General features: G+C 45.5%; 1 protein-coding gene across 1 annotated transcript in view; it reads left to right on the top strand.

The window, feature by feature from the left end:
- Nucleotides 1-26,907, top strand: part of Scin (scinderin) — an 81,854-nt gene that overhangs the window by 42,573 nt on the left and 12,374 nt on the right. The window contains exons 5-13 of the mRNA XM_040743208.1: nucleotides 6,072-6,164; nucleotides 8,950-9,082; nucleotides 9,582-9,670; nucleotides 10,601-10,816; nucleotides 13,067-13,188; nucleotides 13,602-13,692; nucleotides 17,186-17,356; nucleotides 21,374-21,551; nucleotides 21,776-21,897. Of these exons, the coding sequence (XP_040599142.1) occupies nucleotides 6,072-6,164; nucleotides 8,950-9,082; nucleotides 9,582-9,670; nucleotides 10,601-10,816; nucleotides 13,067-13,188; nucleotides 13,602-13,692; nucleotides 17,186-17,356; nucleotides 21,374-21,551; nucleotides 21,776-21,897 (1,215 nt within the window). The remainder of the gene's footprint in view (nucleotides 1-6,071; nucleotides 6,165-8,949; nucleotides 9,083-9,581; nucleotides 9,671-10,600; nucleotides 10,817-13,066; nucleotides 13,189-13,601; nucleotides 13,693-17,185; nucleotides 17,357-21,373; nucleotides 21,552-21,775; nucleotides 21,898-26,907) is intronic.

The raw sequence follows: 26,907 nt of genomic DNA on the forward strand, positions 1-26,907 counted from the left end.
CATATTGCTGTTTTATGTGCTCATATTACTGATAATGCTTAGCAGCCTGAATATTTACTTGAATATATGAATATTTCCCTCCCATAAGATAATTTCTAGAATTCTAGAATTTTCCTTCACAGCAGAGAGTGATAGTTGACCACGTTTCATTCACATCATAGGCTGTTGATCCTCCCTATTTAGTGTTTTATTTACATTATTTTGGGACAGGGTCTGCTGTATCCCAGGCTGCCCTCAAACTCAAGGTTAATCTTGAACTTCCTTTAAAAATGTTTTTTCCGGACAGAGATTCTCTGCATAGCTTTGGAACTGGCGTGGAACCCACAGAGATCCACCTGCTTCTGCCTCCTGAGTGTTACGATTAAAGGTGTGTGCCCACCAAGCCCCATTTTATATAGTGCCAAGGATCAAACTTAGAGCTTCACAACATTCTTGGCGAGCGCTTTGCCAACTGAGATACATCCTAACCTACTGTTTCTTCTTTTATGGTCTCTTAACCCATATAGCAGTCTGATACAATGACAGAATTTCTCTGTCTCAGAATTTAATGGCCACAGCATAGGCAGACCCAAGAAGAGGGAAGAAGAGAAAGAGACACGTACTGGAGGAAGACGAAAAGGAGTTCTGTGGACTGGGAAATGGCACACTCTACCCCCATGAGTAGAGCATGCTTGGTATACTCCCCATGAGTAGAGCATGCTTGGTATACTCCCCATGAGTAGAGCATGCTTGGTATACTCCCCATGAGTAGAGCATGCTTGGTATACTCCCCATGAGTAGAGCATGCTTGGTATACTCCCCATGAGTAGAACATGCTTGGTCCCGTCTCACAGCCAGGCTGGGCTAATCTTAGTGGGAGAATAAAGCACTTCTGTGCAGAGATAGACCTTTGGAGCCTTTGAAAGGCAAGCCCAGTGTGTTAAGAATATGTAGTTTGAAACCGGAGTGCACACTGATCTGCCACTTAAAGCAGTGTAACCCTCGGGTTGTTGTGACCATGAAATGACGGCCAATGTAGACTGCTTCGACGGGTGTCCTGAGTCTGTTAAGTCAGACTTTAAAAGTACTTGGCATTGCACATGATAGCACTCAGAAGTACTGCTCAGTGCACATAGGGGAAACACGCAGACCCTGGCCACCACACGTGCTTTAGACAAGTTGAGTGCAGATGTTAAAGGTAATTTTCAAAGAAGTAAAACCAAATGAATGAAGTCTTACACAAGTATACAATGACTGCCTTTGATACTTTTCTTTAGCTGTGACACAACTCCACAATAAAGGCAACTTGTAAAAGAAAGCTTTTAATTTGGGGCTCATGGTTCTAGGACAATGGTTCTCAACCCTGCTAATGCTGTGACCCTTTAATACAGTGTGGAGTCTCCCAACCACAAAATTATTTTCATTGCTACTTCAAAACTGTAATTCTGCTACTAGGACAATGGTTCTCAACCCTGCTAATGCTGTGACCCTTTAATACAGTGTGGAGTCTCCCAACCACGAAATTATTTTCATTGCTACTTCAAAACTGTAATTCTGCTACTGTTTTGAATCGTAATATAAATAACTGACATGCAGAATATCTGGTATGTGAACCCCAAAGGAGTCATGACCCACAGGTTGAGAACTGTGGTTCTAGAAGGTTAGAGTCCATGGCCATTATGGCAGGGAGCATAGCAAGAGGCAGGCAGGCAGGCAGCCATGGAGCTGGAGCAGGAGCTGAGGTGCTGAGAGCAGGGTCATGAGAAACAGGGAACGCCCACCGTAGTGCTCGGCCTCGGAAACCTCAGAGCCTGCCCGCTATGACGCACCTCCTTCCAACAAAGCCACGCCTCCTAATCGTTCCCAAATAGTGCCACTTACTGCTGACCAAGCATCCAGATAGGTGTGCTGTTCTCATTCAGACTGCCACAGGCTGATGTCAGTGATGGCGTTTAACTCCCTCCTGAAAGCAGCAAAGATGTATTATATCAAAGGAGGCTTCCAAATGACGGGCGTGTGCGCGGGCGACGCGTGGACATGAACTTGCAAGTAGCGGCAACGCTGGCGTCTTGTGCAGTGGAGAGGTGATTCTTATCTCTACCGGACAAAACGCTGTGCTTCTCTGTGAACAAAAATTCTGTGACTTGATGTCATCCACTTACTACAGAACTAGATTGTAGGTCAAAGGGAAGATGCAGAACTCCTGTAGCATCAGATTATCTGGAGAAATGAATCCTTTTATCTATTTCAAGAACTTGGAAAGTTTCCTCTGATTCAGGGACGTATGTAACCAATTATGCCGAGTTAACTAAGGACATTAAGAGAACACAGAGGGAATCTTGGCCTCAAGCGCCAGCTTTATGAAATCATGTCAACTCTTGAGTGCTCCCCTTCTTCTGTGGGGTTGGGTAACAATATCTGGCTCTAACGAGGGTGGGATCACATGACTGGAGTTCCTGAGTGACTCATAGCCAGTCAACCAGCAGGGATTACTATGTACATCATCATAATTAACTGAGCCATCACCCCAGGTAGAGGCTACAACCAGCAAGAGGAAAAGCCCAGGGGAAGCTTGGGACACGCCCCCGTAGGGGACATGGAGGACACCATCCCGATCAGAGAAAGAAGGTGCTCTGGAGAGAGCATTGAGACAGCACGGGGTGGGTGATGTCCATATTTGGAAGGAGCATGGGGTGGGTAACGTTCACATCTGGAAGAGTTCTGGGATCCCTACCTCCCGGTCTGGCTTGACAGGATAGTACTCAGCTCTGAACTTTCCTAGTCCTTAGCCTGACCCCACTGACTCAGCTCTGGCTGCTGATGGCTTGCGTTGTCATGTCACCAGATGCTGGCTGGGCACACTGAAGTTTGAGAGTGACTTTTGCAGAGTAAGTAAAAAGCCCTTTGTTTTGAATTTTCTATCAAGTTCTGGGTATGACTGATAATAGTTATAAATATTGAGGGTAGGTGTTTTGTTTTGTTTTGGTGTTCACGTATATTTGTGAAGAAACTATCACAGTCAAATAAGTGTGTGTGTGTGTGTGAGTGTGTGTGTGAGTGCACATGCATGTAAAACTAGGACCCACTCTCTTGGACAACTTCATGTATAAGGTCCTTTAACTAGTTACTGTGCTGTCCATTAGGTCTCTAGAACTTTTTCATCTTATAACTGACATTTGGGCCCCATGACCAAAGTCTTGTTTCTGCCATGCTCTGATCTCTGGAATCTGCAGTCTACTGCTCCCCCATGAGTTCAAATGTTTCAGAGTCCATGTATGAGCGACAGCATGCCAGATCTTTCCTCCTGTGTCTGGGTTACATCACTGAGCAGAATGTCCTGCTGTTGCATACGTGTTTCAAATGTCAGGATTTCCCTGGTCAAGTTATACTCTTGAGGCGTAGGGAACGTATGAAGTAAGGGTGGCCAGCTAGTGCGCTAGGCAGCTTATGATGAAAGCGAGGTGATTCTGGAGGCAGGAGGGAGTTGGCGGCATAACTGTGGCCCGCAGCAGGAAGGATGGGGCTTTCACTGGAGTCCACATGGAGGACCCTTTACCATGACCACGAAAGGTGACCCAGTGGAGAGCGGGCTTGAGAGTTCAACAAGAGGGATTGGAGATACCCTGATGGAAACAGGGGAAGGAAGATGACTAGTTGGGAACCGGCGGGATGATGCTGACATTTCAAAGAGATGCTTACTGACAGGAGGGGAAGACAAGCGAGCTCTGGGTTTGCTTGAGTGATGGGTCTGAATGTGGGGGAACTCACAGGAACAACGTGAAATTTATGGAGCAGATTCAAATAGGGCTCTTCTGTTTCCTTACCCCCTTAATGCTGTCAGAACACACCAATCCACACACAAAGAGCTCATGGGCCAGATGCCAACAACACAGAACTGAAAATGAAGACATTTTACACTTATGTTTTGTCTGCGGCGAAATGGAAAGGAGGAGTGAGCAGTTTGTTTCAAAGATCAAAAGGCACCACCTAGCTGATAGAGTGATGTAACTTAATTATTTTGTTCTTTCTAGCCAGAGTGTAAAATCCTTAGGGACGGGCAAGGTGTTTGGAAACTCACTTTCATTCCCCATGAGGTACTTGGTAAACGCCCACTTGCTGAGCTGAGGCTGCAGATGACCCGTAGGGACACGGCAGCACATGCCAGCTCTACCCACGAGTTGGCCTGTTTTCAGCAAGTTGCATTGGTTCAAGTCCCAACTGTGCTAGCATCCTTCGAAGGGCTAATTAAGAACCTGGCTAATGTGGGAATTATTTTCTGAAAATTAAAAGTTAAAATACACCCCAGTTCCCAGACTCAGATGGCCCAACGGGAGACTTGCTAGGATTAGTTACACCCTTAACCAGAATTGTTGATTCCCAACTGCTGTCTTGGTTGTGACAGATTTCCAGGGGCCTCACAAGGAGACTGAGTGATCCTTCAGTGCCACACCTGCTTTTATCAAACTACAAATGCCCTTAAAAAGAGACTTTCATTTCAAGTATTTTAATTTGGGGGTATGATCCAACTTCTAGTAAAAACAAACAAACAAACAAACAACCCCCCCACAAAACTCTATTGCAGCCTTTTAGATTAGATAATAATTAAAATGCTCGATTACTCACCACATAAACAAGAGATGTCAAGTTCCCAGAGCACAAATCCCCAGGTGACTTTCCCAACTTGAGACTGTACACATGCTCATGAAAGGTTTGTGTACACTTGTATTGCTTGACATTCAGTAATGGTTATTTTCTTGTTTTGTTTCGGTGTCCTAGTTACTGTTCTATTCCTGGGACAAAACACCACGACCAAAGCAGCTTATAGGAGAATGTGTTTTACTGAGTTTACGGCTTCAGAAGGTTGGAGTCCATGATGGTAGAGCAAAGGAATGGTGAGATGAACAGCTAGGAGCTCACGTCTTGTCATGAACCATTTGCGGAGTCCACATGAATACCGTTTGTCCCTCTTCTGAGTTTAAATTCAATTGATGCTATGGCAATTACATTACATTTTATGCGTGTCCTGTGTTATTTATGTCACTTAAGCTAATGAATTAAACTCCTTGCATCTTGTGGCTTTAGTACGAACACACGCAAAGCAGATTCAAATGAATAGTCTCCATCTTAGCGTCCTTGAACTTTTGGATTGCATCACACATACAAAGCACAGATAAACGTATTTATCTATTCAGCTGGTAAATACTTGTGGAGCATCAACTGTGTCTCAAGTTTTGTCCCAGAAGGCAGAAGCACAACGTGAAACAAAGCTCGGTTGTGGCCCACGACACAAACCAAAAGAATTTATTTTAGCTCACACTTTGCGCTGCACTCAGTCACGGCAGGGAAGTTACAGTGGCAAAGCCGTGGCTAGGAACTATAGGTGACCAGTGCTGACCCTCAGCCAGCTTCTTTCTGTACAGGTTTGGGACTCCAGCCTGAGGGAGAGGCACCGCCCACATCTAGATCTTCCTGCCTCCACCTCACCAATGTAATTCCTCACAGATATGCCCACAGCTTATCACCTAGGCAATTCTAGGTCAAGCTGATGATTGAGATTAATTAACCCTCACGATACTTTACCTCAAAACAATAATTCAAGTATTGAATTAGAAACTACGGGTTATTCCTATAAGCAGAGATCAAGGAAGAAGATTCTGTTTGCTGTGGAGCTGAGTTTAAGAAATCATTTTGCTTAATCCCTGTTAGTCTACATGGGTGTGTGTGCGAGTGTGTGTGTGTGTGCGTGCATGTGTGTGTGCACATGTGTGCATGTGTGTGCGAGCATGTGTGTGCACACGTGTGTGCATGTGTGTGCGAGCATGTGCATGTGTGTGTGCACACGTGTGTGCATGTGTGTGCGCGCATGTGCATGTGTGTGTGTGCATGTGTGTACCTAAGTCTTCATGTGCGCTTTCTTGGAAGCTTGTGTCAGCAGCAGGTGCAGCATCTGTCTTCCTCACGCCACCTGTAGCTTTCACCCATGAGAAGAAGCCTGTGCTATAGAAACTGACAAGAAATTCATGATCCGGGTATTTTGATTGCGTGTACTTTATAATTGATGCACGACTTTTTCCCATGGTCACCGTTCCCAGGTTTTGGGGAAAAAGCCTGCACTTCCGGATGGGGACAGCGATGAGGATGCCGTGGCAGACATACGTAACAGGAAGATGGCGAGGCTCTACATGGTGAGTGACAGGAAGATGGCCAGGAGTCTGCTGGGGTGGGGCTCTGAGTTCCGCACTGGGGAGACTGCCTCGACCGCGGCGGGGAACTCCTCTTGCCCTCTCGGAAAAATGTGCAGGCAAGTTTTTCACATGGTGTATTGAAATGTTCATGCCCGTACCTCTTGGTTCTTTTCTGCTGTAACTTACACAATAGTGTATAGTTATCTGTCAGTTTGTAGTATTTTGATATAATACCGCTGATAAAAATGTCTCCTTTGCTGAATAAAACATTTTGTAGGCTTTTCCTTATAAATTCTCGGCAAGACTAGAATCTTTGCCTTTAGAATATCCTTGCAGTCCAAGGAGTGCTTTCTTTGTTCCAGGAGGGTGAACTCTGCAGTCAGTCAGCAGGAAGGAGACAGGGCGGAGCCCGCCCTGGTCAGGCACTGGCTGACCTAGCAGCTGAGCACAGTCATCTGAGTTTTCTAATGTGAAAGGCGTGGGGAGGGAGGAGGAAGGTGAGAGGGAGGGGGAGGAAAGAGGGGGAGGGGGAGGAGGAAGAAAGTGGTTTTATTCCGTGATAGCTCAGGTTTTCTCCCAACGGTAGACTTTCGAATCTACTCTTGGTGAAAGTGACGGAAGCCACCAAATGCAGCAGGGAAGATGACATGAGGATGAGTCCTCCCCCTCCCCTCTCTCACAGCTTCCCAAGCAAGTGATTCGGAGCAGGTGGCCATCTCCCTGCACAATTTAGTGATTTCCTCCTTTCCACAAGAAGGAAAATGCTTTTGGTAGTCTCTAAGGAACTTTCCTATTTCCTTTTTCTTTTTTCATTATTCTGAGGCTAGGTTTCTCTTTGTAGTCCTGGATGTCCTGGAACTCACTATGTAGACCAGGATGGCCTAGAACTCATGGAGAGTCACCTGCCTCAGCCTACTGAGTCCTGGCATTAAAGGTGTGCACTACCACACCTGGTCCCTTTAAGGAACTTTCTAGCTTACAACTTCATAGTTCTGAATGAAGATGGATTACTAATTTGTGCACTATAATTTTCTTTTTATAAGGGAAGTGACTTCCTTTCTTTGTAGGTGATAAAGGGAAAAAGATTTGATGATCATATCTTCTAAATACTGATATTTTTGACATGATCCATACAGACACTGTTAAATAGTTTGTGGCTTTCACTACTCTTTTTATAGTCTAAAAAATGTCATTTATTTCCCACCACTGATCAAAACACTTTTCCTTCTTGGACAGCATTATGCATGAATTAAATATTTGAGCCTAAGGAAATATTAATCTTGAACCATGGCTCCCTCTAGTGGATCTATAGTATATTGTACAATTTAAGCTGAGTAATCTTGGAAATCATTTGGAGTCAAATAAGACTGGGAAGCCAAATCACTGTGGGCACTTTCTAAATATACAGAATGCAAGTTCTCACTGTTGATACAAAACCTGGTTACTGGTTGGATCTGGGTCTGAAGCCTTCATATTTAACAAACATGCAGTCAGTCATCCTGCAGTCCACAAGCTGACAGCTAAAAACCAGTGCATTGTAATGGTTCATAATAAAAATCACCTTCAACTCCATACAGGCACCTACAGAACCCCCTTAGAAGCTTCATCTCCATCTGTGACGGGAAACAATTTACCTTGATGGTTTTCTCAAAGCGTAGTTAAATTTCAGGTCTGAGATCGAATGATCTACAACCATAAACTGCACTCTGTCAATGCTTCCCCCTTGCGGTGACAGCACTGATAGGGACCCAGTGAGTGGAGCCCAGACTGCACTCTCTGATAGGGACCCAGTGACTGGAGCCTAGGGACCCAGTGAGTGGAGCCCAGACTGCACTCCCTGATAGAGACCCAGTGACTGGAGCCTAGGGACCCAGTGAGTGGAGCCCAGACTGCACTCCCTGATAGAGACCCAGTGACTGGAGCCTAGGGACCCAGTGAGTGGAGCCCAGACTGCACTCCCTGATAGAGACCCAGTGACTGGAGTCTAGGGACCCAGTGAGTGGAGCCCAGACTGCACTCCCTGATAGAGACCCAGTGACTGGAGCCTAGGGACCCAGTGAGTGGAGCCCAGACTGCACTCCCTGATAGAGACCCAGTGACTGGAGCCTAGGGACCCAGTGAGTGGAGCCCAGACTGCACTCTCTGATAGGGACCCAGTGACTGGAGCCTAGGGACCCAGTGAGTGGAGCCCAGACTGCACTCTCTGATAGAGACCCAGTGACTGGAGCCTAGGGACCCAGTGAGTGGAGCCCAGACTGCACTCCCTGATAGAGACCCAGTGACTGGAGCCTAGGGACCCAGTGAGTGGAGCCCAGACTGCACTCCCTGATAGAGACCCAGTGACTGGAGTCTAGGGACCCAGTGAGTGGAGCCCAGACTGCACTCCCTGATAGAGACCCAGTGACTGGAGCCTAGGGACCCAGTGAGTGGAGCCCAGACTGCACTCTCTGATAGAGACCCAGTGACTGGAGTCTAAAAGAGTTTATGTTCAGCTTTGTGTGTGCATACCAGGGTTTTCTGATGTTTTAGAGACAGTGTCAGCATTAAACTTTCCGTTAGCAGTTCTTCTGCCTCTAAGAATCTTTTTACCGAAGTGTTTGGGATACAGTTGGGCTCAGGGATGCTCTGTCTCTTTGTCTTGCTATCTACATCGTAAGGCTCGTGTTCTCAAAGTGTGCAGTCCACTCTCGCTGCACCACAGAGTGGGTGACGATCACCATGGCATGGTTTTAGAATGCTTGTTTCTTCCCTACACGGGATCACCGAGTTCGTGGTTTTCTGTTAGGTTTCAGATGCAAGCGGATCCATGAAAGTGACTCTGGTGGCGGAAGAAAACCCCTTCTCCATGGCAATGCTGCTTTCTGAAGAATGCTTCATCTTGGACCATGGTAGTGCAAAACAAATTTTTGTGTGGAAAGGTAAGAGGTGCCATTGATAATGGTTGCTGTGTTTCATGCTCGCACAGATGCTCTTTTCCCAGGAGGGGAAAGAAAGGAAACGTCCTGATTTTAAAGAAAAGCATCCCTCTTGAGATACAGTTTGTAAATATATCTCACCCAAGATGCAGCTAGTGATCAAATGTTTGGAACTCTTCAGCAAAGGTCAGGGAGCTAGGTAAAGCATTTGAGTGACATATATATATATATATGTACATATATATATATATGCTGTCAACTGCTGTGATATTAAATGTGTTTAATGTACCAGGGAATTTTTCCATTCTCCTGTTGCTTTATTTAAACTAAATTATAACTAAGTTTATTTCTTGGTATGCAAGTAATTATATAGTGTATTTCCATCCAAGGAGGAATCAGCTGATTCCATGGTCAGATGAGAGTGGGCATGTTCCAGGTGGTATGGCCATGTACAATGCAGTGTAGTCCCCTTCTGTAATCATCTCTTTATTTTTGATTTTAGGTAAAAATGCTAACCCACAGGAGAGGAAGACTGCAATGAAGACAGCTGAGGAGTTCCTACAGAAAATGAATTATTCTGCCAATACTCAAGTATGTGTGAAGAAATCACTAGAAAAACCATTAAAACTTAGAGTCATGACGTTTCCACAAAGCTCATGAAAAGTTTGTGTCAAAGCAGTCTGCGTGTATGTGCATGCGTGTGTCTGTGTGCATTTGTATGTGCATGCATGTGTGCATGCATGTATGTGTGCATTCATGTGCGCGTGTGTGTGTGTGTGTGTGTGTGTAGTATGTGTGTGTGTCATTCTCTAGTTGAGTATGTGCCACCTTGGGTCATGTATCCCTAATGGTCTTTCTGTGAGGAACATTTTGCAGAAAGTGGAGCTCAGACCGCAGGACTCTGCAGAGCTGGGGATGTGGTTGGGAGAGTGCTTGCCCAGTGTGTGAAAACCTGGACTCCATGTCCAGAGCTGCATGAAACTGACTGTGTGGTGGTCCACACCTGTAATCTCAGCTCTCAGCAGGTGCAAGCAGGAGTGTCACTTTAAGGCCATTCTCGGTAATGTAGAGTGATTGAGGCTAGCCTGTCTCAAAAAACAAACAAACAAACAAAAAAACCAAACACCTAAAGACTACCAACCACTCCTCGGACCACTGTGAAGACTTGGGTAACACCCTCATCATATTTGGTTTCTGCCAGATCAACTCAGACATTAACTAGCTACTCTTTTTCTCCATATTTATCCTGGCATAAATATACAGTAGGATAATCTCTTCCTGGTCAAATCTCTTGTGAACCTAATGGGAACAGGCATTCAAGTAGTGGTAACACAGGAAACCTCATCTTTGTCATTCAAATTCAGCGGCGATGACATTGTGAGAAAAACCTAGGTTGGATTACTGTAGCTGCGAGGACTTACACAGTTACAGGTGTAGTCATAGAAACAGGATATTTTTCTCCTCCTGTAGATATTTTTCCCTGTCTCTTAGTTTCCCATTAATTATTATTTTGAATTGCAGATTCAGGTTCTTCCCGAAGGTGGTGAAACGCCCATTTTCAAACAGTTCTTTAAGGACTGGAAAGATAAAGACCAGAGCGATGGCTTTGGGAAGGTCTACATCACAGAGAGAGTGGCTCACATACAGCAGATTCCCTTTGATGCCTCCAAACTGCACAGCTCTCCGCAGATGGCAGCCCAGCACAACATGGTGGATGACGGCTCCGGCACGGTGGAGGTATTTTCACATCTGTCTCTCTGTCTGTGTTTTCATCAGACCTCCTTATGGCAGTGTACAGGGGGGGGGCGGAATATAGCTTTGGCTATCTCTAAATCCCTTTAAAAGGTGGATTTTACTTAGGTGAGTGACCCAAGGCTACACTGAGTGGTGGGAGTTACAGCCGGGTAGCTTCAGGTTTGCACACGAGTATGCTGACATTAAGGTGGTGTTTGGTGCAACAGCTCTTTCTACCAGAAAAAGCCTGTGTCTGGGGGTTGTAGAAGGTTGTTCTCAGAATGTACCATCCGTTTTTTTTCCCTACCTGTTGGAAGTATCCAGGAAACAGAATGAGCTAAAAGCAGATCTCTTCTGAGCATTCAACTTGAGTGTATTGATTATGATAGTTTAGATCAAAATTGCTAGAACTCTGTCTCCTAATTGTTTAAAACTCAAATCTCTTCAAACTCAGTCCACTCTCCTCCAATTGTATAACTTAATGAGGAATGAATGACATAATCTTTCTTCTAAAATATCTTCATGGCCCTCCAGCCTTATTGAAGGCATTCCTCCTTGCTGGGACCTTCAGGATTGGAACCTTGGTCTCCTCTTGCTGTCTGAACTTCCATGAACTATTGTCAAACACTCCCTTTCCTAGCAGCTCCAGCCAGTAGGAGCTTTGCCTCTCCTGAGGAACCGTAGATGATGTACCAGCACTGACAAGGCCTTTCTCAGTGCTAGGAGATGATACTTTTCACAGAATTTATCACATAAGTATCACAGAATTGCTATTTACTTACAGATTTCTCCTTGACCTCCCATCAATGTTTTGAGAATAACAGTTAAATATTTCACATACATTTTCCTCTTTTCAAAGAACTGAAGTATGATGCTGAGCTGGGGGATGGGAAATGACAAGATCATAAATGTTCTGATATCATCAAAGAGGATCAACTTCCAGGTCGCAACCCCTGCTGCTTGGGTACCCTCTCTGGAGCTCGGCACAGGCAGCTTGGCTAGAATGCACTTGAGCAGACAGAGCTCCTCAGCATCCGCTGTCCCTACAGTGCGGTCTTCGGTTCCAGCCACACATTGTCTGAGAAGGCCTCCTATGCACACTAGGGATGCTAAACCATGTGGCTCTGTTTAGGTGATTGGCGTTGGTGGGGCTGTGCTCCTGAGACCTCTGCTCTCTAGAGAGATGGTGTAGTGATGCTTCTGCCTACAAGCCCCGCCCTGTTCCTCCCGATTGCTCACTCCACATTCTAAAGCCAGTACTGCCCTGCTCCTCCCCAGCACACATGTAGGAGCAATTGTCCTATATACAGGAGCACAGGGCAGTGTCTGGTGGCCTCTTGCTCACTGGCCACTTCACAAATGATGAAAATATTTTATTCTAAAGATGAAGCACATTTCTGGGCTGGATTGTAGTTTTATTATAATAGTATGATTATTTTTTTAAACATTTTTTTAAATTTTATTTTCCAGTTTAAATTTAGATAAGAATCAAGGTTGCTTCACAAGTCAGTTCCAGGTCCCTCTCCCATTCCCTCCCTTCCTCCCGTGCCCCCCCCCCGTTATCCCCTCATTTCTTCAGGGAGGGTGAGGCCCTCCATGGGGGTGTGCATAGTGTGTCATTTCATATAATAGTATGATTATTTTTATGAATTCAAACACACACACACACACACACTCAGAACTACTGGGCATGGTGGTACATGCCCATAATCTTTTCACTTACCAGGCTAAGACAGAAGAGTCATGAGTTCAAGATCAACCTGGGATACATAGGGAAATCCTATCTGAAAACAAAATGACAACAAAAATTTAAAACAAAACAATCAACAACAAAATTCTCAGAACTGACCAAATATTGAGGAGGAAGCAAAAGAAATAGAAGATTTTAAAAGCCAAGAAGTCATCGGATTCATGGATTTTTGCTTTTGCTTGATTATAAACTGGTTAGAAAAAAATAACGTTGTTTGATAATGAGTCTGCAGTGGAAACTATTTATAGTTTATGAGTGTGTGTGTGTGTGTGTGTGTTTTTTTTTTTTTTTTTTTTTTGGTTTTCGAGACAGGGTTTCTCTGTATTGTTTTGGAGGCTGTCCTGAAACTCACTCTGTAGACCAGGCTGGCATCAAACTCACAGAGATCCACCTGCCTCTGCCTCCCAAGTGCTGGGATTAAAGGCGTGTGCCACCAGCGCCCGGCTATGAGTGTGTTTTAGGTCAGTGAACTTGTAACGGTTTACGTCTACTCTGCCTTTCAGATCTGGCGTGTGGAGAACAGTGGTAGAGTCCAGATTGATCCAAACTCCTATGGCGAGTTCTATGGTGGCGACTGCTACATTATCCTCTACACTTATCCCAGAGGACAGATCATCTACACGTGGTGAGTCCTTTCAGAGCTCAGGAGCCACAGATCATGCTGCAGATGACTGAACTCCATGTTGCATGAGGCAGAACCATCCCTTGGTTACAGCAGACTACTAGTACTCATGTGTGCCTCGGGGACGATTTCCCAAAAATAACAGGCTTTGGACAAACATGACCACTTAGCAAAGTCATATAAGGGGCTAAGGCCCCTTAAAATGGAGATGGAAATATCCACTTTATGTATTTCTAGAAACTCACAGGCCAATCTAGAGTTAGTATGTAACAGAACACCCGTAGCTTTGATCGTTGGGGAAACATTTGCTTCCTTTTGATATTTTACTGTATCTCAGGCCTCTTTTTGACGTGGTTGCCTGAGAGGCTGTTGAAAGTTAGCTACAAGTCAGTGTAATTTGCTTACATTCCCTCAAGGCAAGGAGCAAAAGCTACCAGAGATGAGCTGACCATGTCTGCATTCCTGACTGTTCAGTTGGATCGGTCCCTCGGAGGGCAGGCCGTGCAGGTTGGTACACCTCACTCTCCCCGCTCATGCAACTCCAGGGTTTTCTAGATCACTTCCCGGGAAAGCTCACTTCCCACATCCAGAGGGGTTGCCTGAGATTTTTATGTTGACTTCTTTTTATTTTGAAATTCAAATATTTCATAACACGCTAGTTATCTCAGATCCTGGAGAAGAGAAAGTTGCCAGCAGTAAAATAAACACATTATCAAACTAATAATTTCAGAGTCCAAGAAGAAAGCAGAGGGGCTTTTCTCTTTAAAATCCACCGTATGTCACAGTCATTTGACATTTCCAGCTGTGAACAGACAGTGATAATAGGCAGACTTATGTGTTGATATGTGCACATCTCGACCCTGAGACCCTGTGAAAATGTTATGTTACAAAGCAAATTAAAATGGAAGGCAGGATCATATCGTTCATCATCTGACCTCGTCAGGGAGATGATCTGGGATTGCTGCGTGATGCCAAGCATCCTCTGGAGTACTTAGGGGTCAACTAGTGACGTAGGCATCATGAGGAGGATACTGTGTGATGGAGACCCCATGGACAACCGCTGACTGTAGGGGACAAAAGGACCCAGAAAGGAATGCAGACAGCCTCTGGGAGCTGAACCAGGCAAGGAAAAGAATGCATCCTAGAGTCCTTGTGTGTCTTAGTCCCTGTTCTATTGCTGTCAAGAGACACCATGACCAAGGCATCTTATGAAAGGAAGCCTGTAACAGGGGCCTTGCTTATAGGTTCAGAGGTTACGCCATGATCATCATGGCGGGAGCATGGCTGCCGACGGGAGGCATGGCCCTGGAGCAGGCAGTAGGCAGAGAGAATGTGACCGGACCTGGCATGAGCTTTGGAAACCTCAAAGCTCATCCCCCAGGGACACACTTCCTCCAAGAAGGCTACACATCCTAATTATTCAAGCATTCAAATATATAAACCTATGGGGCCATTCTCATTCAGATCTCCATACTGTGTTAGCCAGTGACTAAACTCTGGTAGATTTTAACCCAGTGACTAAATCAGGGAAGTAACTTGTAGACTGAAGTGCCACATGTATGGAAGTTTCTGTCCTGCCCGGTCTCACAGCCCTTTAGTCTCAAATAAATGCACAGAGGCTCATATTAATTATAAACTGACTGTTGGCTCAGGCTTCTTACTGGCTACCACTCTCTTAATTATTAACCCATTTTTATTAATCTGTGTATCTCCAAGTGGTCTTGGCTTACGGGAGAATGCCTGGGCATCCCATCCTCCCCGTAGTTCCGTGGCATTTCTTGACTCTGCCCACTACCTTTCTCTATCCCTGTTTGGATTTCCCACCTAGCTAAATCCTGCCTGCTCATTGGCCAAAACAGCATTATTCATCAACCAATAAGAGAGATATATATTTACAGCATACAGAAGAACATCCCCCATCAATATCTCACTTCAAATTCCTGGAAGTGTCAGAGGATGAGTTTTTGTATGGTAAATTGTTACAGTAGCAACAAGAAAGCACCCATCGGTACTGAGCAGACGCAGATGAGTAATTTCCAGTTACCCACAAAACCTACAACAGTGTTTTGCGCATTGTCAGTCACAGACATTCATAAAGTATGGTTCACACAGGCAAGCTGAACTCAACCTTGACAGACACATAGATCCATATTTTCCCGCTCAGGGATGAGAAGCTTGCTCAAAACAAAGTCCATTGGCCCAAAAGGAGGAAAGTGTCAGGGAAATGGGGGAGAAGGACAAAAGTGGGAGGGGAGGGGACCAGGAAGGGGAAGGGAAGGGGGAGGGGTGAGGGGAAGGGAGAAGAGACATGAAGGAAGAGAGGTGGTTTGAGGGAGGGGGAGATGGACCCTGGATTTGTTATCTCTGAAGATGACACACACACACACACACACACACACACACACACACACACACACACAGAGAGGCTGTGTCTATGAGCGGGGCAGCAGCTAATGTTTGACAATAAGCAGACAGTATCAGCACCTAGGTAGATTTCTCTGCCGTGTCTAGGAGGCCGTTTCAACGTCAACGCTCTCTCTTCAGGTTCTGCCTTTCTCCTTCTGCTGGAGTGCCTGCCACACTCAGGACTGTTGCTAGCAACCACAGGAAATGTGTGGTCTTTGCCTGCCTAGTTCCTTCCCCTGTACCCGCAGTTACCTGTCCGCTCTTGTTACCTGCACACCATGGCCCTTGCCTGTCCCTAGCTGGAGATCGCTGTGTCTGTCTCTCTCTTTCTTTTTCCCTCTCTCTCTATAACCAGGTTGCTCACCCTCCCACCTGGCTGTATTCTCTGATGGGTTTGGGGTGATGCCATTTGTTCCCATGTGCTGGGGAAAACATCTTCTAGACAGTTCCATTGGCCTGTTTATGATGGTCCTGATTCAACACCCTGAAGTGCCCTCTTCACAAGGAGGTGTCTGTCAGCTTAGCTACCTCGTGTCTGACGTCAGGTGAGCTCAGGGTCTCAAAGGCAGAAAAGGTGGGTTTCCCCTTGTTTTGTTTTTGTTTTCTTCAGGACATACACAGAGTTACACAGAGAAACCCTGTCTCAAAAAAAACGAACAACCAAAACAAAACAAAAAAGCTACTTTTTCAAACCTGTATAAATGTGTGGGTTGGCTTTCAAGTGTAATAGTTAATCACAGAGATGATTCAGATACTTTAGAACATAAGATGGGCGTGTGGAGGCTGAACTTGGTCCTTAGCTGCTTTCTTTCCATTTTGGAATGAATGAATAGGTAGACGAGGCAATCTGGCTCTACATTTAAAGGGCACATCAACCATGGTTATACAAAAAAGCTGATTAACAAAATTGTTGGATTCCTAAGGCGCATATAGCTCCATTCCTAAAATCAAGTATTTCTCTCACTGGAATATAATATTTATAGTAAAAAGAGATGCCACCTACCTCGTGTAGTTGAGCTTACAGCTGTTTCTCACAAACAGTTCAAAATGTTTGCAGCTACACACTGTGCTTCGAGATTTCACAGTACAGTACTTGGTACACGATTTGCGAATTCCTGGGAATTAACCAGTTGACTCCTACAGTGGATGAGATGCAGATTCCCTATTGTGCCACTAGATGGCAGTGGTTCGCAACAATTGCTTCTGAGTAGCTGAAGCTCGTGTGGTGTTATCTTTGGCAGTATTTGAGCAACTTATTACACGATTTGATCTACCTTTTTCCCCCTCCAATCTCCTTTGGAGGAAAGCATGGACCTTAATCAGTGTCCCTTCCTCATGTTGGCAATTGCCATTTTTTGAAGGTTATGGGACACATTAGGGGTTTTCTGCACTCCCTTCCACACTTCCACACGGGAAGATGCTTTGTAAGTGGCTGCTCGCCCGCTTGGGTGTGTACTTGTTGAAGCACATCTGTGAAGTCGGTTATTTTCAGTACTCCCCAGGCCCCGGTAGCTGGGCGTGCCTCCGAATTCCCATTAGCCTGACCTTTGGAAGCTCTTCCTCACACATCTGCTCCCCTGCTCTGTGCTCCCAGGTCCGCGTCTCTCAAGGCAAAGAGCCCGCTCACCTGCTGAGTTTGTTCAAAAGCAAACCACTCATTATTTATCAGAACGGAACATCCAAGCAAGGGGGCCAGGCCCCGGCGCCCCCTACGCGCCTCTTTCAAGTCCGGAGGAACTTGGCGTCGATCACCAGAATCGTGGAGGTAAGTAAGGCTGTGCACCGTTTGAATATGCTCCAGGTGTGCACTTGTAACGCTCCTGGCCACTGGGGTATTAGCGTCTACACACCGGCAAGCCAGTGCTCTTTCTAGAAGAAGGGGCGTTGGGTGAGAGGGCAGCTCGGGTTTTCAACGGCACTGAACCCAAACGAGGGAGTTTTGGGACAACAGCAGCCGGCAAAGCTGGCAAGGGTCAGGAAGTAGCTGCAGCTCCATCTTGAAAGGTTTGGGGCAGAAGGACTGGGAGGCATGGACAGATGGCCACGGAACCCGGGGATGTCTAAGAACAAGGCCCTTTGGACAAGAAAATCCGGCCACACCGGCGTAAGCTGTCACACCTTGGATTGTAGTCACCGTTGAAATTCAGGTCTCTCCCACCACTCCGTTGCCCTGTGTCTCCCCGGATCTGGAGATGCTTCTAAACCTTTCAGTTTTTCACGAGCCACTCAGCGAGCTCTGAAAATCTAGCCAGTCTTTCCTCGATCCACCAGATCCACCAGACCTCTCTGAGACGCCCCCTGCCTGGTGGCTGGACCGTTTCCTCCAATCCTCTTCTTCCTCGGTTTCCATTCGCTGAGACCCCGCCCCATGGGGCGGGGCCCGGCAGTCGCCTTGTTCTCTCAGGCCCCTCTGATTTATTTCTCTTCTTATTGTGGTGCCCCCACCTCTTCCACCAAAGCAGCCGCTCGCCCCTGCGGTCCTGCGCCCACAGCATCTTCTGCTGTCATCTGCCGGGAAGCCGGTCCTTCCCTGTGATTGTGACGGCTTCAGCCATGGTCTCTGTCACTTTCATGCTGGCTTGTTTCTATCAGCATCTCCTCCTCGCACATCCTGTCCTCTCTCCCAGAGGGACTATAAAGGTAGTCACCTCAGATCACCGGACCTGTGATCTGTTTCATGAGCTACATCTGCACATAGACATTATCTTCTCTTCTGGGTTATGGAAGAATTAAAAGTTTCCTGGTTATTTGCATTTAAAAATAGTTCATATATAAGTAGCTTATATAAAAGTGATAGTGTTTTATCAATTAATATCAACGTTACCCATACATTATATATCTTATAGTGATTTCCTAAATTGGTTAATAAATACTTGTTACATAGAACAAAAGCCTGTGGCTTCTATCCAAAGCCAAATTGCACCAGACCCGGTTCTCCTACTCTGCCTAAGGCCCCTTCTCTGCGTTTTCTTAGACTCTTCCTTTGATTTCAGTTCCCAGTGCATATCCTCTCCATGCAGTGAGTGTCTCCTGACTGCAGGCAGGAGATGATGCCCATGCGTATTCTCTATCTTCAGTAGTGTCTCCTGGCTGCAGGCAGGAGATGCCCATGCATATTCTCTCCATGCAGTGAGTGTCTCCTGACTGTGGGCGCAGTCTCCTTCCTCATATGTCTGACTAACTTATTCTCAGACCCTGGATCATTTACCTTGAACCCAGGAGATGCGTTTGAAAGCAAATGCTTTAGAAGCCGTCTCTTGCTTTCTCCAGATTTTCTCTGGGTCCATCATTTGTATCTTCCCGAGAGCACACATTCTGGGTAGCTTGAGTAAGGTAAGCTGGGCGAAGAGAGCAACGCTTTCAAAGGCTACTTCTCGGATCTTGTTTTCCCTAACCTGCCGCAGGAATTCGCCACAGCCAACTTATTTGTTGAGCATATTTTTTTCTGATGAGGTGACTATGTCACCTCATTTCCTGAGTGTTCTTCTAAAATGCTAGCCACCCCTCCAGAGCAGTTTTCTTGGGGTTTACTCTGCCTGGCCTCTAAGCATGCAAGTGTTCCAGGCCAAGGTGATCTTATATGGTCAGTCATTTAAATTTTGTTTTCCATATTGAAGTCTCTGGGCACAGATTCTCATGTATTTAATCATAGCTATTTTTTAAAAAAACCCTTTGTACTGACAGTGGCGTTCTCTGTGGACACCCATTTGACTTTATATGGAAGTATAAATAATAACGTTGTACTTGTGCTCGCTTCGGCAGCGTATCTACTGAAGTTGGGATGATGCAGAGATGAGCATAGTGTTCCGCTGTTGAACTCCTGATCTCTTCCATAGTTGGCGTTTCTTTAGGAGGCGCCGTCAGCTGAACTCAGTCCATCACCGCATTTCTCTGCAGCGTCCCGAATCAGCCTTTACCGCTCCAGCTTCTCGGGCACATCAGTCATGATGGTTTTATGTCACCTTCTGTCTTGCCTCCTGGAAAGTTGCCGCTTCCTAAACCCTTCCCCAGTCTCACGCCAATCCAGACCCTGGCCTCTTGTCGCCTTCCTTTGTATTCCTGGCTGTTTCTTCTGCATTAAAAAGGAAACATGTAGACAGGAAATCCCAAGTCCTGAAATCCGGCCCTGGCTGCTAGCATTCCCCATCCTCTTACCCGATGGTCTCCTTGCTTGGGTCAGCCTCATTCCTGCCGAAGGAGGACAGTTGTGTTTCCCCAATGCTACCAATTCTCAGAGCTTGCCGTTTAACCTACAACAGTCATTCCTTTTTCCTCTAGTTTTCTCTCCAGTCAGACCCTTACAGACTGGCAAGAGCCATCCCTCCGACGGCGGATACCTTGATCTGGACAGTCCACTCCTGTTTTCCTCATCCCTCCTGGTCTGCTCTGTCTCGGTCTGGCTTATTGGTGGTTCCTGGTTCCCTTAGGAGTGATGTCATACTCAGCTCCACAGTTACCTAGAAAACCATGCACAGCTATATGACTGTGTGCCCAGACCAGTTCTCACAGATGTGGTCCCAAGGTCACCAAACCACAGAGTCCCAGGTCCAAGCCTGTCCTAGAATGCTCATGATCATGGCCAGGCCAGAGACTGCATGGCTCTTGTCCTTGCCTGATGTTCCCATAGGCCACAACCGCAGGTCAGTGTCTAACCCATCTGAGCTTCCTCATCTGTGGACACAGGGATCCGTACTGCACTTGGCAGACCTGTGGCGGTGTCTTCAGCCTCTGGTTACGAGGAAGATGTGTGCCAGGGCTGATTTCCATCCTCCCCACAGATCTATGGTTCGAGCCAGCATTTACCTGAGTCAGAAAACGACTCTAGTGCACCTGAAGCCATCTCTGTTTTATGGGTTTGGGGATCCATCCTTTAGCGAAGAGGAAAAGGGTCATCTTTGCTTTATTTAACATTCGGGACTGCACCCTCTGTTCAGGTGCCAAGCGTGTCTCATCCTCTGTAGTGTCTCTGAATATCATTTTTATTACTATGTCAAGTTCTTAATTGGGTTGTGTGTACTCTTTAACTTTTGTGTTTGTCTATGTGAGAATCTACTAAGTTTGTCTGCCATGTTTGCCTACCGTGTTTGGTAACCAGAAATGGTGTTGGATCTCCTGGGGCTGGAGTTACAGGCAATTGGGAGCCCCTTGTTGTGGGTGCTGGCACCCAGCTCAAGTCCTCCAGAAGAGCAGTGTAGACTCCTAACCACTAAACCGACTCCCTGCCCTCTTGCCTTGTTTTGAGATGGTGTCTTCTGTGTAGCTGAGGCTAGCCTTTTGTGATTCTTCTCCTTCAGCCCCTAGTGTGCTAGAATTATAGGTGTGAACTACCATGCCTGACCAAAACCCTCAATTCTTGACTGATGGCTTGCTTATTTATTTATTTTTAATTAATTAATTTTGAGACAGGGTCTCTCTACCCAGTTTTTGCTACCCTGACATGTCTATGTAAACCAGACTGGCCTTGAATTCATAGAGATCTGCCTTCTTATGCCTCTTGAGTGCTGGGAGTAAAGGCTTGGGATACCACAGTCTGCCAAACTTTCAAACCTTGCTCTACTTTCTGAAGCAGCTCAGTGTCATGTGACATTGACCATGGTGTCCTTACTCCAGTTTTTCAGGCATCTGCTGCACCTGAGTCTTGAGCTGATCTGGGGTCAGGCGTCTGTCTTTTGCACCTGTGTCGTGAGCTTATCTCCTGGGGTCAGGCAGAAGGCTGGATGGTGTTGCATGGCGACAGCCGTGAATTTGACTCACAGTGTTATTTTTTTTCTTCCTTCTCTAGGTTGATGTTAATGCAAATTCACTGAATTCCAATGATGTTTTCGTCCTAAAGCTGCCACGAAACAATGGCTTCACCTGGATAGGAAAGGGTGCTAGTCAGGACGAGGAGAAAGGAGCAGAGTATGTGACTAATGTCCTCAAGTGCAAAGCCTCAAGGATTCAGGAAGGCCAAGAACCAGGTGTGTCACCACTTTCAGGTGCCGTGTGCTTGATTGACTTCATTCAACAAATAATCATTGTTTGGTATCACGAGAGTTGTATAAGGATGCCTCCTTTAACTGCGAGAGTGTTGATGTCTTCTGGTATAATTAAGTTAGCATGAGATAATATTGCCATTAAAGTAAAATCCTACCATGCATGTGCTCCTGAATACGCATTGGCTAACTCCTTGTGTGTTCCGTAGAGGAGTTCTGGAACTCTCTTGGAGGGAGAGGAGACTACCAGACCTCACCATTGCTAGAAACACGGGCTGAAGACCATCCACCTCGGCTTTACGGCTGTTCCAACAAAACTGGAAGATTCATTGTAAGTGTCTTAAACAGACAGAGCCTAATGTTGGGCAGATGTGTTAGAACTTCCAGATGTGTGACTGGTGTGAGTCCTAGGTTAGTCTCTTTGTAAAATGTGGGTATCTTCACTCTGTGCAGGATAGTTTAATGATGTGACAGATGCAGAAACATCTAGAAAACTCTAAAGTAATATATTAATCAAAATGCTCTTAAAAATAGCTACTTCATACCTGGTTTCAGCATTTACTGTTTCTTTGTGAACTATGGATGGCTGGTTCTGTACATTGAGTAATTAGATGGGGGAGCCATCATTGTTCATCCAGTGTAAAATTTCCAGGTAGTTTCACAGAGGAGTGGAAAATTTCTTCAGTTTGATTGAATGAAAAAAGTCAGAGAGCTCTGTGGTCCCCTGAAAATTAACTGATATCAGCTGGAATGTTTTGTTTTATAGTCCTTTACAATTCAGGCAATTAAAAGTAGACTTAGAAGACTGTGAATGTCTACTGTGTGACACTATTCCTAGGGAGATGTCAACAAATGTCTGCTCACACCCAGATAGAGAAGCAATGACAGACCAAAGTAAGGAAACCACCCAAGTCCAACATGCTAAACCAATGAATTTTATTAGTGTTACTATAAGAACAGAAATTACTCAAAGACAGCTACATCATCAAAAGCCAACTCCTTTGTGGAGGACAGCTCATGAAAGTTGGAAACCTGGAGTGCACTGCATGACTTGCAGGCAGCTTGTTGTATGGAGAACATCACTTCCAAGCATCTTGGCTGGGCTGACAGTGTCTCACAACAGTCCTTGCTTTGGAAGGGAGGGGCCTAATGTATCTAATCAGTTTCTGGGACTTCCAGAAGTTTTTCAGTTGTTTACTTTCTGAGATTAATGCAGGATGGACTGTTCTACCTCCCTTTAGAACACATCAAAGTCTTTGTTTAAGTTGTTTCAACACAAATGTGGTAGTCTGGGGAGTTTAAACAGCAAGTATGGCTTTTTCACATTCTGGAGCCTGGGAGGCCCAAGACCAAGGCACACCTGTTACCTGGGAGGACCCTCCCAGCATGGTCTCATGGCCCAGTAAGCTGACTCTGTCTCTTAGTACACAGCTCCTGTCACTGGGCCTGTCCATGTGACCTCAACTAAGCCTAATTACCTCACGTCAGCCTCTGCCTCCTGATACTGAACACTAACATGCAGTCCATGACAGAACATGATTTTATATTGGGTTCTGAAATTCCATTCTGGGCTACAGCCACTTACCGCCACTTAATCAGAAATGTTTGACCATCACTGACCTGCTAGACTTTTGTGTGAGCTTAAAGGATTCTTTTCTTCCTGTTGGATACAAACAATTTTCATTACACAAAATTTCCTAAGAGCTCACCAGATACGTTACTAGAAATAAAGTGCTTAAGAAACTGTCCGTTTATAAAACATACTTGGAGCTTACAAGCGATTTAACCTCAAAAATTTAGATGTAATAATGGATAATGATAAATATTAATTATTGGGACCCACAGTTTGCCACCTACTTTGTAGAAAATCCTTGAACTTAAGAAACACACACACACACACACACACACACACACACACGCACACACGCATGCATGCACACAAAAAATCCTTGAACTTGCTGTATTTTATAAATTTACTATCTGAGAAGCCTATTTTATATTTTGAGTATTAATAGGATACTGCATTGTATCAAAACAGCTTTTGGCATATGGTTTACATGCACGTTTGCTTTATCTGCTAATATTGCTAAAATTAGATTCTTAATTAAACTTTTTTTTTTTACAATTTTATCCATGAATCCTATATTTAAACAATTCCTATGTAACCCCCTCCCCCATCCAGTGCCATTCATGTTCTCCCCATTCCAGCTCAAAATTATGACCTCTTCTTGGTACATTCATACATACACACCACATAAGGTTCATTTAGTGTTGCTTGAATGTACATGTGTTAATGCTTGACTGCTTGGGATTGGGTATAAAGGGGCTCGTTCTTGGATAAAACCAGTAGCATAGGTTTTCTGTAGCTCTTCATATAGGTGTAAGGCCTTCAGAAAGTTCCCTATCCATGTCATGTTGAATGGTATTGTCCTTAGACAGGTCTCATTTAGACAACAATATTGTTGTGATTTCATGAGTGTAGCTTCTCTGTCATGTCTAGATGTTTCCCAGTGTCCAGGTACTGGCAGCCAGGGAACACCACAATGTTACATCATGCAACCAACCTCAACAAGAGACTGGGGAGAAACACAGAATGGTGGCACCTCTAGTAGGAACAGAGACAACAGTGGGCTGTGCAGAGGGGTGGGCTTTTATAGGGTCTTTGGAGCATGTGCAGTGAGCTATGGAGCAGGCGCAGTGAGCTATGGAGCATGTGCAGTGAGCTATGGAGCATGTGCAGTGAGCTATGGAGCACGTGCAGTGAGCTATGGAGCACCAGCAGTGAGCTATGGAGCACCAGTAGTGAGCTATGGAGCACATGCAGTGAGCTATGGAGCACCAGCAGTGAGCTATGGAGCATGTGCAGTGGGCTATAGAGCACGTGCAGTGAGCTACGGAGCACCAGCAGTGAGCTATGGAGCATGTGCAGTGAGCTATGGAGCATGTGCAGTGGGCTATGGAGCACGTGCAGTGAGCTGTGGAGCACATGCAGTGAGCTATGGAGCATGTGCAGTGAGCTATAGAGCAGGCGCAGTGAGCTATAAAGCAGGTGCAGTGAGCTGTGGAGCACATGCAGTGAGCTATGGAGCAAGTACAGTGAGCTATGGAGCATATGCAGTGAGCTATGGAGCATATGCAGTGAGCTATAGAGCACGTGCAGTGAGCTACGGAGCACCAGCAGTGAGCTACGGAGCACCAGCAGTGAGCTATGGAGCATGTGCAGTGAGCTATGGAGCAGGTGCAGTGAGCTATGGAGCAGGTGCAGTGAGCTACGGAGCATGTGCAGTGAGCTATGGAGCACCAGCAGTGAGCTATGGAGCATGTGCAGTGAGCTATGGAGCAGGTGCAGTGAGCTACGGAGCAGGTGCAGTAAGCTAGTAGAGAAAAACAGCATGGCCCAGAAGTATTGCTGGCCATTAACTCCAGTCATGGATCCAAGTGCTGAGTTTAGAGACGAGTCAGGGACAAAGTGATTTTCCACTAGGCTATTACCTTACAGGGACCCTGGTCGTCTGGCTTTTTATCATCTTTCTGCCTCCTCTTATGTGCTGCTGTCTGAGCCCTAAGCATAGAGGTTGCATTGTAGGTCTGCCAATTGTAGTCAGGCACCCACACTCTCAGAAAGACATAATTTACAAAAATAGGCACTCTGGCTTCTCTTTCAGTTATATATTAAAACTGTGTATTAGTCTCTATTAGTCTTTGATCATTTTTTTACCTACTCATGCTCATATTAGCCATTATCAGAAATACATTTGTTCTGTAGCTTTTCTTATGGGATATTTAGAAACATTCTTGTTCCTGTAACAGTTTAAGAAAAATATTACTGATATGTGTTTGCTCTTACTGTAACCATCAGAAAACAGATTTAATCACGTAGACTAGCACGTGGTATCAGAGCCCACTGTTGAAAAGTACAACATTTAGAACCAGTCCATGCACGTGGTATCACCTACCTGATGATGTTACATGCTGGATGGGTGACCAGTCTCTACTCTCTGTGCCCATGTTCTCAGTTGTTAAATGTAGAAAACCACAGTATTTAATTTGTATGGTTGCTGTGTTAACGGTTTGTGTACAAAAATTAATACACAGCAGAAAAGTGACATTTAGGCTTTTTTTTAAAGGATTTTTTGTTTGTTTACTAATTTTTAAATTTTCCTCTTATATATTATGTCCAGTCACTGTCCCCCCCCCACCATTTCTCCCACTCTCTCCCAGATCTACCCCACCTTCGCCTCCCCTCAGAAAAGAGGAAACCTTCCCAGGGACATCAACCAAACACAGCGTAACATGCTACGTTAGACCAGGCACATACCATCACATCAAGGATGGACAAAGAGGCTGAGTAGGAGGAAAAGGGTCCCATAAGTAGGCAAAAGAGTCAGGGACAGTCCCTGCTCCACTGATAGGAGTCCCACAAGAACACCAAGCTACTCTGTCATAACATATATGCAGGGGATCTAGGTCCGACCCCTACAGGCTCCCTGATCTCTGTGAGCCCCCGTGAGTCTTGGGCAGTTGATTCTGTGGGCTGTGTTCTTGCGGTGTCCCTGTCTCCTCTGGTTCCTTCACTCTTTCTTCCCCCTCCTCCTGAGGACTCCTGAGGTCCGCCTAATGTTTGGCAATGGAACTCTGCATCTGCTTGCATCAGTAGCTGGATGAAGTCTGTCTGGTCTCTGGTCTTGATTCTGCTAGGCTCTGGTCCCAGAATATTCTACCAGCAGGACAAACTGTAGGTTTAGAGGCTGGGTTGGTGTCTAGTCCTTTCACTTGGGGCCTTGCCTGGTTACAGAAGGTGACTGGTTCAGGTTCCAGGAGTCTTTGCTAGGGGTACTCTCATAAATTCCGTGGAGTTTCCATTACACTAGCTTTGCACATGGGCCCAGAAATGTCCCCAATTCCTGTCATTTCTCCCTCCTCCCCTCCAGTCATTTATTCCACTATCGAACTCCCCATATGATCCCTCCTGTTCCCAACCCCACCCTCCCCCAGTCTACCTGCAAAATCTATTCTATTTCCTCTTCCAAGGGAGATTCTTGAATCCCACCTTAAACTCTCCTTGTTACTTAGACTTTCTGGGTCTGCAGATTATAGCATGATTATGTAAGTACATATCATGTTTCTCTTTCTGGTTCTGGGTTACCTCATTCAAGGTGGTTTTTTCAAGTTTCATCCATTTGCCTGGAAATTTCATGTTGTTTTGTTTTTAACAGCTGAGTAACACTCCATTGTGTAAATGCATCACATTTTTCTTTATCCATTCTCTGGTTGAGAAATATTTAGTTTTTTTCCCAACTTCCAGTCATTATCAATACACCTGCTATGAAGAGAGTTGAGC

This window comes from Mesocricetus auratus, unplaced genomic scaffold, assembly GCF_017639785.1.
Source record: "Mesocricetus auratus isolate SY011 unplaced genomic scaffold, BCM_Maur_2.0 Super-Scaffold_15014, whole genome shotgun sequence".
In the NCBI taxonomy this organism is placed as follows: domain Eukaryota; kingdom Metazoa; phylum Chordata; class Mammalia; order Rodentia; family Cricetidae; genus Mesocricetus; species Mesocricetus auratus.